This window comes from Poecilia latipinna, unplaced genomic scaffold (genome assembly GCF_001443285.1).
Source record: "Poecilia latipinna isolate Pla-1442-1.1 unplaced genomic scaffold, P_latipinna-1.0 Scaffold3328, whole genome shotgun sequence".
NCBI classification, from domain to species: Eukaryota; Metazoa; Chordata; class Actinopteri; order Cyprinodontiformes; family Poeciliidae; genus Poecilia; species Poecilia latipinna.
The window spans coordinates 33203-46243 of NW_015115944.1; the positions used below are offsets into that span (position 1 = coordinate 33203).

Here is a 13041-nt window from a genome sequence, read left to right on the forward strand (position 1 = left end):
TTAATCCCTTTCCCACAAATTCTACACACAAAAATCCTAATATGACAATGAGGAAATAATGCTTTTGAGATTTTTGCAAATTAAAAACAAATATCAATTTTTCATATAAAAAATAGAAAACCAAGAAATCTGCAATAAAGCTCAAAATTGAGCTGTTTCTACTTCTAATTCTTTAACAGTTTCAATAGTTTAAATTGAGCCCACCTGTGGTAAATTTAGTTGATTGTAAAAACAGTCCTCCGTTACATAGCCAAGGTTTGTGATGAGTTTAGTTTGACATTCTGACCCCACCACACAACAGTAGTTTATCACTCGCATGTGTGATAAATTTAATTAAGCTGTCCAATGATTATAAGACTAACTGTAGAGGATTTAGAATTACGTCTTCAGTGTTTCACCTGTCACCTCCGTACATCCAGAACAGTTTATTGATGATAAAGTGATCAACTGAACACGTTCCTGAGATTAATTTATCAATTATTTTAACAAAACTAAGCTTACCTTATAATGAGGTCAGTCAACAGCTACGTTTGCACTTTGCTAAACTTTGTCAATATTCTGCAAACGTCAAAAAAGGGAAACAATTAAAATCACATAGGAATAAGCGTGTTCCTGCAACATTAAAAATATGCTGCGCCATGATCCTCCAACTTCCTGTCTTCTTCGTGGTTTGCGCCAGTGGCAACATCCGGATGTTGGTCATGTGATTTGTGCGATGCTGATAAAGCGTTGCAGTTTTGATAAGTCCAAAAAACCACCTCATCCTAGTGCCAAAACGAGTTTTTTTTTAAATGGTGTGTTTCTTAATCAAATTTATTTTCAAAATGTCAATTTACTTAGTTATATAATTGAAACACATCTCCAACCATTAAACAGTAACTAAAACTGCTTAAGGCGTGTCGTTTAGTCTTGGCACAAAATACTTCACTTCAAGAATTACACCATCATTAAATCAGAGACCCTTCTTAAAATTATTAAAAAGCTAAATTATTTTAATAAAACAAAAATAAGTGAATCACCTGAAATCCACATGCCAACACAGCTGAGTTATTCCAGACTGTTTACATACAGAGAATGTGACATGAAATGACAAAATATATTTTTACAAGAGACAAAACAGGTTCAGTATAAGTGGCAATCCATCCATCATCTTCTCCTTATCTGGTGTTGGGTCGAGGAGGCAGCAGCCTAAGCAGAGGCCCAGATTTCCTTCTTCTCATCCACTTGGAAATGTAACTAGTTACTTATACTGTAGGCATCTGTACAACAAGCAGTTTTTGTTTACCATTCCAACAGGGATATTCTTGAAAACGACTAGTTCAGGTGGGCGGGTCATACCCAACAAGCAATAATTCTTCACAACCTTCTCTGTTAAAATTGACACAGCAGATTCAGTTGGCAAACAGTTGCTCATTTTGGAAAATGTGTTTTAACTATTTAGTATTAAAAGCAAAGATAAAGTCAAACTGGTTCCAAAAACATGGTACATAGTCACAAAAATACTGGAAACCAGTAAGCGCCTTAAAAGACAAAAACAAGAGCTCTGAAACTCTGCATTCATGTTTTATTAAGAAAATTGGGGTAGTGTGTATGAAAATATTAGGTACAAATAAAAGCCACATGGTAAAACTGAAAATGCACCAACAAGGGAGAGAGTGGATGATTGAGTGAGTTGGTGGTTAAACGGCAGGACAGATAAATGAACAGATGGGGTTGGGTGGGGCGGAGCCGGGGAACATTTCACGCAGCAGACCGTCGACGGATGACAAATGTTCCTCTCTGCAGCTGTCCTAGGTAGATCCTCATCTTTGTACTGTCGCTCGTCTTCCTCACCCAAATCTGGACAGCAAACACAGAAGGAGAGGAAGACCTGTCATTTATCAATGTCATGAAAGGATGTAGTGAATATCTGCACATCATGTTTTGTTCAGGCATACAACTACAAATAAGTTACATTTCCTAGTCTTAGTGTTACAGTGCTGGTTAGTGGTCAAGGTAAAGCAGGACTAAACCACGGTCCAGTTGGGTTTTACATCATATAATAAAATAAAAATAGTCTGGTCTCGATTCAAGAATCAACCTCAAGATTACAAAAACTTGATTTCAAGAATCAACCTCAAGATTACAAAAACTGAAAATTGTATTAGTTCCTAAATATATCACAACGCTAAAATAAAAATTATTTGTTCACTTTTGTTGCTTCCCTAGAATTGAAGAGAAAAGATATTGGCCGGATGCTGATCATCAAATGCCACAGTTTTATCAATCATCTCTGAGAGAAACCACAACTGTAAAAGCATCTGATTTAGCTGTGTCTTGGTATGTAGAATACAGCTGTGGGTTTAAAAAAGAAGACCTCAGAAAAGGTAGTTGCCAATCCTCCCAGGAGAGGAGGATCTGGCAAATCCTTCTCAAGGTCAGAGTGCACGGTTCAGAGAAATTGCCAAAGAAGAAGAAGGTTAGCATGTTCAATGTTAACGCTTATGTTAATAATAAAGACTCAACAAGCTTGACTTAAAAAGCCAGTTCTTTTCAAGTAGGATTTGATAGCCTGACATTAATTTGCAAATACAGAGGAGAAACCATAATAAAGTATCTTGACTGTAAGACACAGAGCGACACAGCAAGCACTGTGTTGGAGGGGTGATGATTTCAATTACAAAATAATTTAATGATCCCAATTGGAAATTAAATGTTGTTGTAACTCATTAAGTGAAGATTCTTCAAAAGAAAAGCAAAGTAGAATGGCCAGAGCAAGAGGAGAGACTGATGCTGCTAAAGGTGCTTCAACAAGCTGAGTCATGGTGAGCAAACAAAGCCTTTCCTTTCTGGATTCATCTTAGTCATTTCTGGTGGGTATTTGTATTCACTTGACATTAGCCTGAAATCATTTTCATAGTATATGAACTACATTAATTTACTATGTTACTTTATGTAAAAATCATACAAATTGATATAGGTATAATGTAGGTGATGATGAATAAAATGCATAAACTTAGGCTCATTTCTAATTTTATGAACTTATTGGAAAGTACATTTTTTGGAGCAAATTGTCTTCACACACAAAAAATACTTTTAGTAAACACATAACACAACAGTGGAGCAGAGTTGCTTTTTAACTACCGACACCTGCAAGTTTAAAGGATGCAACCAATTCAGCTAATCAGCCAAGAAATTAAGTAAATTACAATCCAACCACCGTCGACAACGCTTTACATCTCAGCTATAAAGGCTGCCCTAGATTTGAAATTTTCCTTGTTCATTTAAAACCCATAGCTTCAGTTAGTCATAAAGAACAGAGCATTTCATCAGCTGTTAAAGACAAAGGAGCTGCCAAATGACAAGATTAGAAATCTGCATTAGCATTTGACCTAAATTACAACTGAACCACGGAGTGAGCAGGGCTAATCACGTAGATCGCACTGACTGGTACACTAAAGTCGATTAGTCATTCTTGTACTAAAAAAGGTTTTAATGATCACAAAGCAAATGTAACTTAAAAAATTAAGTGTAGTAATAACATGAATAAATTAAACTTACCTCATTGGTCCCAACTGAGCTGATGACACAGCTAATCTTTGTGTTATCCTTTGATTCCAGGTAAATGGCTTGACTCTTATGGTACCTGTCCCAGTACAAAAAAAAAACAAAAAAAACATCAATTTGACTCAGTCGTAGTCAAGGAAGGAGACAGCAAAAAGTTGCAAAAGTAGTTTCATCAACCTAAACAAACCACATTTATCCTGAGAAAGCACCAAATAAATAACTGGATTAAAACATCCAAACAAAAAGTCTGGATATTTTTCCAAAAGGCTCCAAACTGTCAACGGACAAAGCGGAGCAAGAGAAACAGATTGGTGCTGAAAATATTTGATCATTAAGAGCCTACTGAAGAATAATGATGCATGCATCTCCCTGTGGCGCTTTGAGACAGCTTTCTGTCGTCGACGTCTTCTTCAGCCGCGAATAAATGAGACTTCGCCTTCAAAGGGATACAGCTCGCACCTCACAACTTGCTCCTCTCAACTTTCCGTGGCTACGGCAGCAGCTAATAGGGCAGAATTCTATTATCTTCTTCGCCTTTGAAAGGAATAGATGTTCTGACATTTCTGATTCAGACCTCCACTCTCAAACAGAAGGGTGTCAGGGCTGAGTCTGGCCAAGGATCCTTATTATCTTTGCATATAAATCAAAGGAGAGTGCAACACTGGTTGCTATGCAGACACATTACCCAAGAGGAGGTTTTCATGTTTATGTTTGATTCAAGCATTGGTATACATTCAGTAAAAACTGATGCAGTTTTCAGTAGGTGCGTTGAAGACCAAACACGTAGCAATGGGGCCATCTAGTGGTGGCAGATGTAACACGGGAGCAACTTAAATTACATCCTAGCAAACAAAGAGTCATGCTTTCTCTGATGACAGAGATAAAATCTCACCATCTTTTATCATAGTAAAGTTTCCCTTCCTCAATGCGGGCCTCGTAACGCTGGGAGGGGTTCTCCATGGGAGCGGAGGGGACGTGCTCAGGAGACGAAGGAGACACTGGACATGGTGACACAACCAGAAACATTACAAACACGCAGAAAAATCAGTTATATAAACAGCAGGTTTGTGTATCTGGTTTTGTTGAGGGGCCTCAGTTTCTTAACTGGATGTGAAGCCAGTTAAGAAAAGCCATAACAATTTCTCTTTTTGATTGTTCCAAATTGAATAAATTTTAGTCAGGCCAACAATGAAATTGATTTAATCAAGAGTATGCTTTGCTTGACCCTTAATATGCTATTATGGGAATAAAAATCCTCATTTTGTACCAAGGTCTTGCACATTCACTCCTTCCATTTCATATGTTGGAATACATAAAACCCAACCAGGTAGAAAGCCTCTCCTTTTCCCCCCAGACATTGCCAGTATTTGCTGCATAATGAAGGTTTTTCCAGTTGGGTTTACAGTTGACACCCAAAATAAGCCATTATTGACATGGAGGGACATGATTTGTAATCCATATTAATCATTGAAATTCAAATGTGGCTGAACTAAAACAATTCTGCAATTGATAATAAAACAACATTTAAAAACTTAATTTTGTCTTTATTCGGGTTTAACTTGTTTGAATTTAAAAAAATGTTTGATAAAAAGAAATGGACATGGGACAAGAAAGGAAAATCAGAAGAAATCTAGATGGAAAATGTTTTGCCCTACAATGAATATCAAGCGTTTCCCTTAAAATAAAGCTTTTAAAAATAATATTAGCCATTGAAGATGAGTTCTGACGTACCTGGTCGTTTCGGTGACTTTAGCTGTAAACCAAAAAAAGAAGTGATGAAATTATTTGAAATCAATTTTGCGAACACATAAAATTTATGTTAGAACTTCTGCGAAAACAGAAGGACAAACCTTATTAAGGGTTCTTAGGTCTTCCATTATCTGATCATCTGTTAATAAATAATTTAGCTGAGGTTTGAAGAGTCAAGGTCGACACGTCTTGCATTTTAATACATGGACCTATATTCTTATGTAGCTAATTGTACAGAGTTGATGGGAAGGATATCTGGTGCTGGTTTCCTTCGCTTGTCAGGGATTGGGACTGGATCATTGGGCCGCCTCCTCAGCTTCCTCGTCATAATGGGTTTCACCTCCATCGAGTCTGTTAATGACAGAAAACAGGATAATAATATTATCATTATACATTTTCAACCATAACTTGTTCTAAACTATGCCAGCTCTGATTGCATTCATCTGACTTCCTTAATGCTCTTTAGAGATTTGAGTTCCTATCATAGTAATGTATTCTGGATTATATGGAACCATCTCATCTAAGTCAATATGTCATGAAACGGGATAAAAAATGCTGAATGTGATGCTATCAGAAACTCATCTATCCTGCTGCTGCTGTACTCTGAGGTAACCAGTGGTATTCTAACGTACAAGCTGTCAAGTTCCATCGAAATGGTCGAAGTGAAGAAAAGTGAAATACACCGTCTGCAAAACCAAATTACAAGCTGCAATGTCAAGACCAGGAAAAGGAACATCAAAAGTCAGATTAGCAGAGGTGCAGAAGAAAAAGAAAACTGCTGTCAGTTTCTGAAAATTACTTTCTTCAAGCAGTATTAACAATTACCTAGCATCTTATTTTTTTTTTTTTACAGTAAAATGATTTTAATGTACAAAAAAGATCACTTCTTGTTTCAATTACTGGAAAATCCTAACAAATTAGTTTAAAAACAATCAGTTCTTCTAGCTGTCTTTTCATTTAGCACAGAAGATTGAAGTTTTAATGCAAGAAAAATGCTGACATTGAAAAGTATTTGAGAGAACTGTAAGCAAACAGAAATCTGGATTTTCCATGTTTGTTACTTTTGCCTGACAACTGGATATTATAGTCCAAACTCACTCAAAATATTCATTTTATTTACCGGTATTTCAATCCTTAATTAACAAACGTATTCATGTTTCCTTACCACCTGTTAGCTCCATTGTTAACTTCTCATTCTCAATCATCTTTTTCTTTTCCTCCAGCTCTGCGATTAGGTTTTCTTTCAGTTCAACTTTTTTATCATCAAACTCCTTCACCGCTGCCTTCTTTTCTTTTATGTAGTTCCTCTCCACCTGTTCTGTCTGCAGAAATTAAGCAGACAGTAACCACGCCTGCCTTTTAACTGAAGGGAAAAATAAAAATACAGAACCTTTTTTTTTTCCATCAAATCTACTTACCTCAAGGTGAAGAAACAACTCTATAAAGAAAAAAAGAAAAAAAAGATCACACTTAATTTCAATCTACAGTATGTGATCAAGCTCAAAGCTCTATGGATCGACATAGTTAGTTTTCTTGTTGTGAAATATTAATCACGTTTCCATCAAAGAAAATAATAGAATATTTTGGATCAAAAGCAATTCATGAACTAAAAACTACTGAGAACCAAAATGAATTTATGTTGCTGTAGGATGCCGATTGCATCAACCTGCCGCCTCTGATGGAGTAGATCAGCTGATCTGGATTCTTCTGGGATAGGTCACACATTTTTTATATTTTATATTGCATATTTACTGTCATGTGAAAAGTTCTCCACATGTGAACTATTACTGACAATAATAATTTCCTGATGAACTAGATTCTCCAGGCAGGAGATATAATGTTCTTGTCTAACAGCAAGATCATAAAAATGCTAAATCACATCTGAGCTAGAATGCATTCTACATGACCAATTAATAAACTTAGATTGCTGTGACTGGAAAACATTTTTCACACCTTTTAAGAGAAAAACTCATCCTACATTACTTCAACATGATCTGGTTCATCTCCTGGTGGACATTCAGATAAAACACCCACTAAAGTACAGATTACTCCAAAACGTAACCCGCTCTGAATATGGATGCATCAACATCAAAACGTGTCGTGCTCTTGCCTGCATTTCTTAGTCTCTCTTTGTACTGCTGGTCCAACTTCTTCATCCTTTTCTGATATTCCTGCAGAGTACCTGCAAGGACGAAAAATAAATCACAACTCTGTCTTTCTGTGTTATCCCTCATCTTACTGGCTGTTTTAATTCATTCTGAGGAAGACTGAACCTTGGACTTTTGTAGCTTTGAAAGAACAAACTCTACATTTCAAAAAGCAACAAAAACAGCACAACACATTCAACAATAGTTTCAGTCTGAACTCAAAGGACTCTGTGGGAGCAGCTGGTGTGGCTACACAACTGCAAACAGCACAGTCAGCAGCTCAGACACAGTAAGCATTCATAAACAAAAGGCAGACTAGATTATTATTTCTCATATTTAGCTGTTTGTTTCTTTTTCAGTTTTTGACCAAGAAGGCGTACTTATTTGAAGCTTTCTTTTGGTCAACATTGTGTCTAGGTTATTGTAATTATCATGTAACTAAATGTAGATAAAATGCACTCGTTTTCTGACATTCACTGAAAATAAAAACTTTATTTGCTACCTTCCTGCAGCTGCTGCAGCTGTCTTTTTAATGAGGCCAGCTTATCCTGGTACATTCTGCAAAGAAATGAATGACACAGATCATAATCAGAAACCTTTAACCTAAATTTATAGCAAGAAAGGATAATTCTCTTACTGTTCCTTGATTTCCACATAGTCCTCCTCATCATGTTTGGCAAGATCTGTCTCACTTGCATCTTCTGTGTCTGGAAGCAAGAATGACAGGAACTGAATTAAAATACTGAACTCTAAATTAAACTAACACACATATTTCAGGAGTTTTGTCAGCATGTTCGCTATGATTATCTCAGGCAGATTAAAGAACGTGCGTGACTCTAGTGAGGTAATGGTGAACATCCTTTCTTAGGATGCCCTCGGATGTGTTTGAATGGGAGATCACGTCCACATTTGTGAAACAACACGAGAAAAAGTTCGGCTAATGTGAATGTGGATAAAACCAGAAGTGCATTTCAGTGAGATTAATCAACCGACATTATCAATAACATTCCATGTCATTTCAAACTTTTAGCATTTGCCGCATCGGATGATTATCAGCTCATTTCAGTGGTGGTGCTGTCAGTCCACCGGTAAAAAAAAAAAAAAGACGCTAACGCTTTTCACCGATGCTAAACGTCGTGTCAAACTCAGAAGCAAAGTTTACAGACAAGAGACGAACTGAATCGGTTAGTTTTTATCTCAAAAGACAGAGAGAAAAGAAAGAAAAAAGGCCAAGTTAAGCTGACACAGCAAGTTTCATTTTCAGTTAGCATTTGTGTGCTAGCTGAAGTTAGCTCCGTCTGCTGTTAGAAGAGTAACCCGGCTGTAGCTCACAAGGACATCAGAAACACGCCAGAAGGAGCAAAACTACATAAAATAAACCAAGCTGTTCGTCTGGAAGTCAGTGTCAGAAGACTAGCGAACCTTGTAGTGTTGTCATCGCCTCGTTTTGTTTCTTGCCTTGCTTTAATAGAGATTCACCGCAATCCGTCTGGTCTGAGTGAGGAGTGTGAAAAGGGCACAGCAGTGGACACAGCAGGCAGGGCCAACCTGTCAGCGCTCACAGCTAACGTCACCGAGCTCAGTGGCTGCCTAATTATCAGTGCTTATCATGAGCAAAAACTACTGGGGAGGGGAAAAATAAATGATCACTAATATGGCAATGAATGAAAAAAGTTATCCCGTAATATTCCCCATCTTGAATACTGCTTCTTATTACATATATTGATAAATAAGTTTCATACGGGGTGATACAGTAGTTACAACGCATTAACAAATGGTATGTTAGAATGCCCTAAAGTTATTTTTTTTTATTTTCCTATGAATACATTAAAGATACACTAATCGTTCAGCACGAAATCGGAAAGTATTTTTTTCATTAATATGCTCTGAATGCTGTACAATAGCTTTATCATATTGATTAAATGCAACAAAACTAGCAACTCCCAACATTTTCAGTTCATAAACCAACAGCATCTAATTCCACCTACACACTTTTATGAGTTAAACAAAAATCAGCTACTGGTTCAGGACACATGCCTCTATAAAAACGTTGCAGTACATTTTCTCTCATTTGTCCTCCTATGTACTACAGCTCTTTAGGGAGTAAAAAAAAAACAACAAAATCCATCAGAATCAGCAACTCGAGACCTCAAAATCAGTCGGGGGCGGGGGGGAAGCTTGCATATCTAATAAATACCTATTATGAATTAAACACTAACCTAACTGAGATTGATTAGCTGAGGTTAATATCTCAGTGATCACCAGATCAAACACTGAAGGACACGTTTTTTCTCATCTTTATTAAAATGCAACAAGACTGAAAAGTCAAGTTTCTGGTCCGTAAGCATTCATCATATTTTCTGATCAGTATTTATTGGATTTAAGTCTTTGCTATACGGAAATTTCACATCATTCTAACAAAAATAAATACATATTTTTCCTGATATTTTATGTTTAAACATTTCCAGTCCAATCTCTTAACAGTGAAATAAATTTCCGCTAAACATGTCTTTACTATAAATAACCTTAATAAACTTACACACTATCTAAATGCTCACCGTCTAAATTCCCTGAATGGGTTTTCCGTTCTTACTGTCGAGTATAAAACATGCGGCTGAAGGAAAATTGTCTAAAGCATGAAAACCACCCACTTTTTTGTTGCAAATAATCATCTGGGTGGAGTCTATAGTTTGAAAGGGCACGCTAGCGAGTTACTGTACAAACAAGTCGTTGTTGATATTACTAGCTATGGGAACTAAAGGCAAAATTTACCCTAAACCAAATCACACATTGCAATTTAAAACACCTATTAGCAAAAGTAGTATTTTGAAACGTCTGGTTTGAGATGCGTATAGCTACATTTTTGCAAGAACCGCTCATTTCCGTTTCTTTTCCAAAGACTAGACGGAGCCCGACAGTTAATGTGTTGCTGAGGATTCCTTTAAACGTTACCTTCTTCTGAGTCTCTTCCCCTGAAACTTCGGTCATCATCGTCATCCACGCTATCGAGTTCCTCTTCGTCGTTGTAATAATCCACCATAGGAGAAATCAAAGTGGAAGCCATTTATCCGTGTGGATGTAAACAAACATGAAATAAACAATCGATTTGTGTTTTGCAGGCTTCTTGAAACTGCGCCTACAACTGACAGGACCTCTATATGCCAAGCTGTCCACGTATATGCCTGTACACAATTTATGTAAAAAAATAAAATAATATAGGGTTACACTGACTGTATTGAATAATTTAATTTAAGATAAGACAAACTGTGTTTCATAACAACGTACGCTTGACAAAAATAATATATTTACTAATTGTTTCAAGAGCGCTGGAATCTATGTAAACGACCAGAATGCCGATTAGAAGATGAGAACTCCGTTTCATTTTTGAGATCCAAATAGTTTGGCTCAGCTACCAACAGGAACTAACTGTGTCGGTTCTCAAATGATTCATTATCTGATATTGATACTAGTTTTGATTATGCAGGTCATGTTTCTGTATTTAATTGTACAAGGCACACATCACAACTGTTACCATATGTGGCACATCTTTACAGAATTTACCTACATTTCTTAACGAAAAATAATGCTTTCAGGTGAAAAACTGGGTCACATCGTTCATTCAAAGAGCTGGCAAACTCACATGGCTCGGTTACTATCAGCACATTTTTAATAAACTTAATTTGGCTTGATCACTGTCAAGTTTGGTGTGATTAAAAAAAAGACACATCACCAGCTTCAAACTTCAGATTGAGCCTGGATGTTATTTTGACTCTCCTTATTTTAAGATGTTATAGTTAATAGTAAGTTTTTAAATACAGTTCTTTTTCTTCCTTTTTTAAATTGCAACCTTTAAAATACAAATATGCAGAAAACGTAATGGTTTTGTTAATCTGAATACAGGTTTTTAAAATTTTAATACAAATTAAGTGGCCTTTTTTTTACTCTTACTTGAGTTATTTCATGGATATTTACTTGAAGTTCCTCGTTATGAGGACAAAAAAACTTAAGTTACAACAGCAGATGGCAGCATTGCATCGAGTATATTTTATTTCTTTCCTGGAGTTGCAACAGAATCGGGTATGACTCAGGTCATGCATCTTTAATGATTTGCGAAGAAAATAAGGAGCAAGCTTTCTGATCATTTATTTTTATGGGAGGGATAGTTTTGTTTTCGTTAAAGCAACTTTACTCTGACGCTAAAATATGTGCATTTGATCTTGTTAAACGAGCACAGACCATCTCAATAATGTATGAATATATTAGAAAAAAAAAAGAAAAAAAAAACTTAAGAAAGAAACCCAAAGCGCACATCCTCCAGCGGTCCCCTCAGCAGGCAACTTTATTTCCGCCTGCCTGTCAAAGTAACTGTCAAACACGAGCGAGGGGTTGTTCTGCTCTCCCGCGGCTCCGTCATTCAGGAAGTCTAGACCAACTGACAGCACTTCGCGAAGTCGCACCGACATCTTCAAAGTCGGACTAAACACTTTCTGAAGTACGCATTATCTTTTTCTTTTCTTTTTTAACCTGGACGACTTTCACAAAAGGTGAGCGGCTTTCCCCCCTTTGATGTTGCCACCGTTTGTCAGTTAACAGCTTGCGCTAAAGCCTCGCGCTCTCAAACTGAACTGACACTTCCTCTCGTGTCTGCGGCTAAGCTACTGTAGCTAAATGTCAGAGGGTAAAAAAAAAAGTGGGTTCTATTGAGTACATTGAAGTTGGAGATGGTCACCGTCGTTTTGGTTTTAGTTCGGCTTGTTGTCTGAACGCCAGTCCACTCAGAGGTGGTGAGTAGGTAACACAGACACCAGCATCGCTGGGTTTAAAGTGCGTAGGTTTGTCTTTTTAATGGTCATAACGAAGTGTTCATTCTCGCTTCTCTGCACCTGCTCATAAATATATTTATGTTTATATAAGGAAAAAAAGCTACGCCGAAATGTGCATGTTTTACACCTGGAACTGACGAGGGAATACGCTTTGGTGTTTGGTTTGCTCCTTTTGGAGGGGGTGAGTACGCTGAGCCAACGGGTGACAGGTTGTAGTGGAAGTGTAAAGCTGAGGGGGGGTTGTAAGACGACAATGCGACTGGATGTTGTGGGAACTTGTCCTGTGTGTAATTTTAGCACTGTCATGCAGTGCATTTCGGTGTGTAAGATCAGAAATGACTGTGGTACCTTCCATTGTAGCCTGCCTTGTTGTGAGTGAGATTTTACTATCAGTGCGTAGTCACAATGGATATTGAGACAGCAACGTCCGCCACAACATGACCCCGAACCTCATTTTGGTTCATATGTCTGCGCTCGTTTATCAGTGTTTAGCATAGTATTTTTATGCTCTTAATTTTAGGTCAATGTTTCATTCGTTGTCTGCGACAATAATAATAAAAAAACGCACGTCATTTGTTATTTCGTACTTGAAATAATTTTCTCATGTCGTCACTTGCAGACAGACTTATGCTTGCTTAAATTTACAGCTTTGACAAAACGTTAGGCATGCTCGACGCTGTGGAAATGGCAGATGTAGATGGCAAGCTGAGCACTAAAACCCAATCTGACCCAACATGATGTCATCTCTTGTGTGAGTGAGCGAGAGGCAGCAGGAG

At 37.2% G+C, this 13041-nt stretch overlaps 1 protein-coding gene across 2 annotated transcripts; it reads right to left on the reverse strand.

Moving 5' to 3' along the window:
- Window positions 1-1544: 1544 nt before the first annotated feature.
- LOC106940699 (sin3 histone deacetylase corepressor complex component SDS3) lies at window positions 1545-10611 on the reverse strand. 2 transcript variants are annotated; one of them, XM_015023502.1, is made up of 12 exons: window positions 10395-10611; window positions 8080-8149; window positions 7945-8000; window positions 7406-7477; window positions 6714-6733; window positions 6461-6617; window positions 5551-5646; window positions 5397-5458; window positions 5278-5299; window positions 4439-4544; window positions 3541-3625; window positions 1545-1839 (listed from the first exon to the last, which is right to left on the reverse strand). In XM_015023502.1, exons 1-12 carry the CDS (start codon window positions 10504-10506, stop codon window positions 1741-1743), a joined length of 957 nt encoding a protein of 318 aa, XP_014878988.1. In that variant the 5' UTR covers window positions 10507-10611; the 3' UTR covers window positions 1545-1740. The 2 variants fall into 2 exon arrangements, with proteins under 2 accessions (XP_014878988.1, XP_014878989.1); XM_015023503.1 differs by lacking the exon at window positions 10395-10611 and adding an exon at window positions 8865-9003.
- Between the last annotated feature and the right edge of the window lie 2430 nt (window positions 10612-13041).

What these genes read in the sequence shown, in the direction of transcription:
- LOC106940699 (XM_015023502.1), bottom strand. Translation starts at nt 10,506, where the DNA reads ATGGCTTCCACTTTGATTTCTCCTATGGTGGATTATTACAACGACGAA. An exon ending in TATGTGGAAATCAAGGAACA is followed by an intron (nt 8,001 to 8,079) that starts GTAAGAGAATTA and finishes ATTTCTTTGCAG; the next exon opens with AATGTACCAGGATAAGCTGG. An exon ending in ACCTAAGAACCCTTAATAAG is followed by an intron (nt 5,300 to 5,396) that starts GTTTGTCCTTCT and finishes TTTGGTTTACAG; the next exon opens with CTAAAGTCACCGAAACGACC.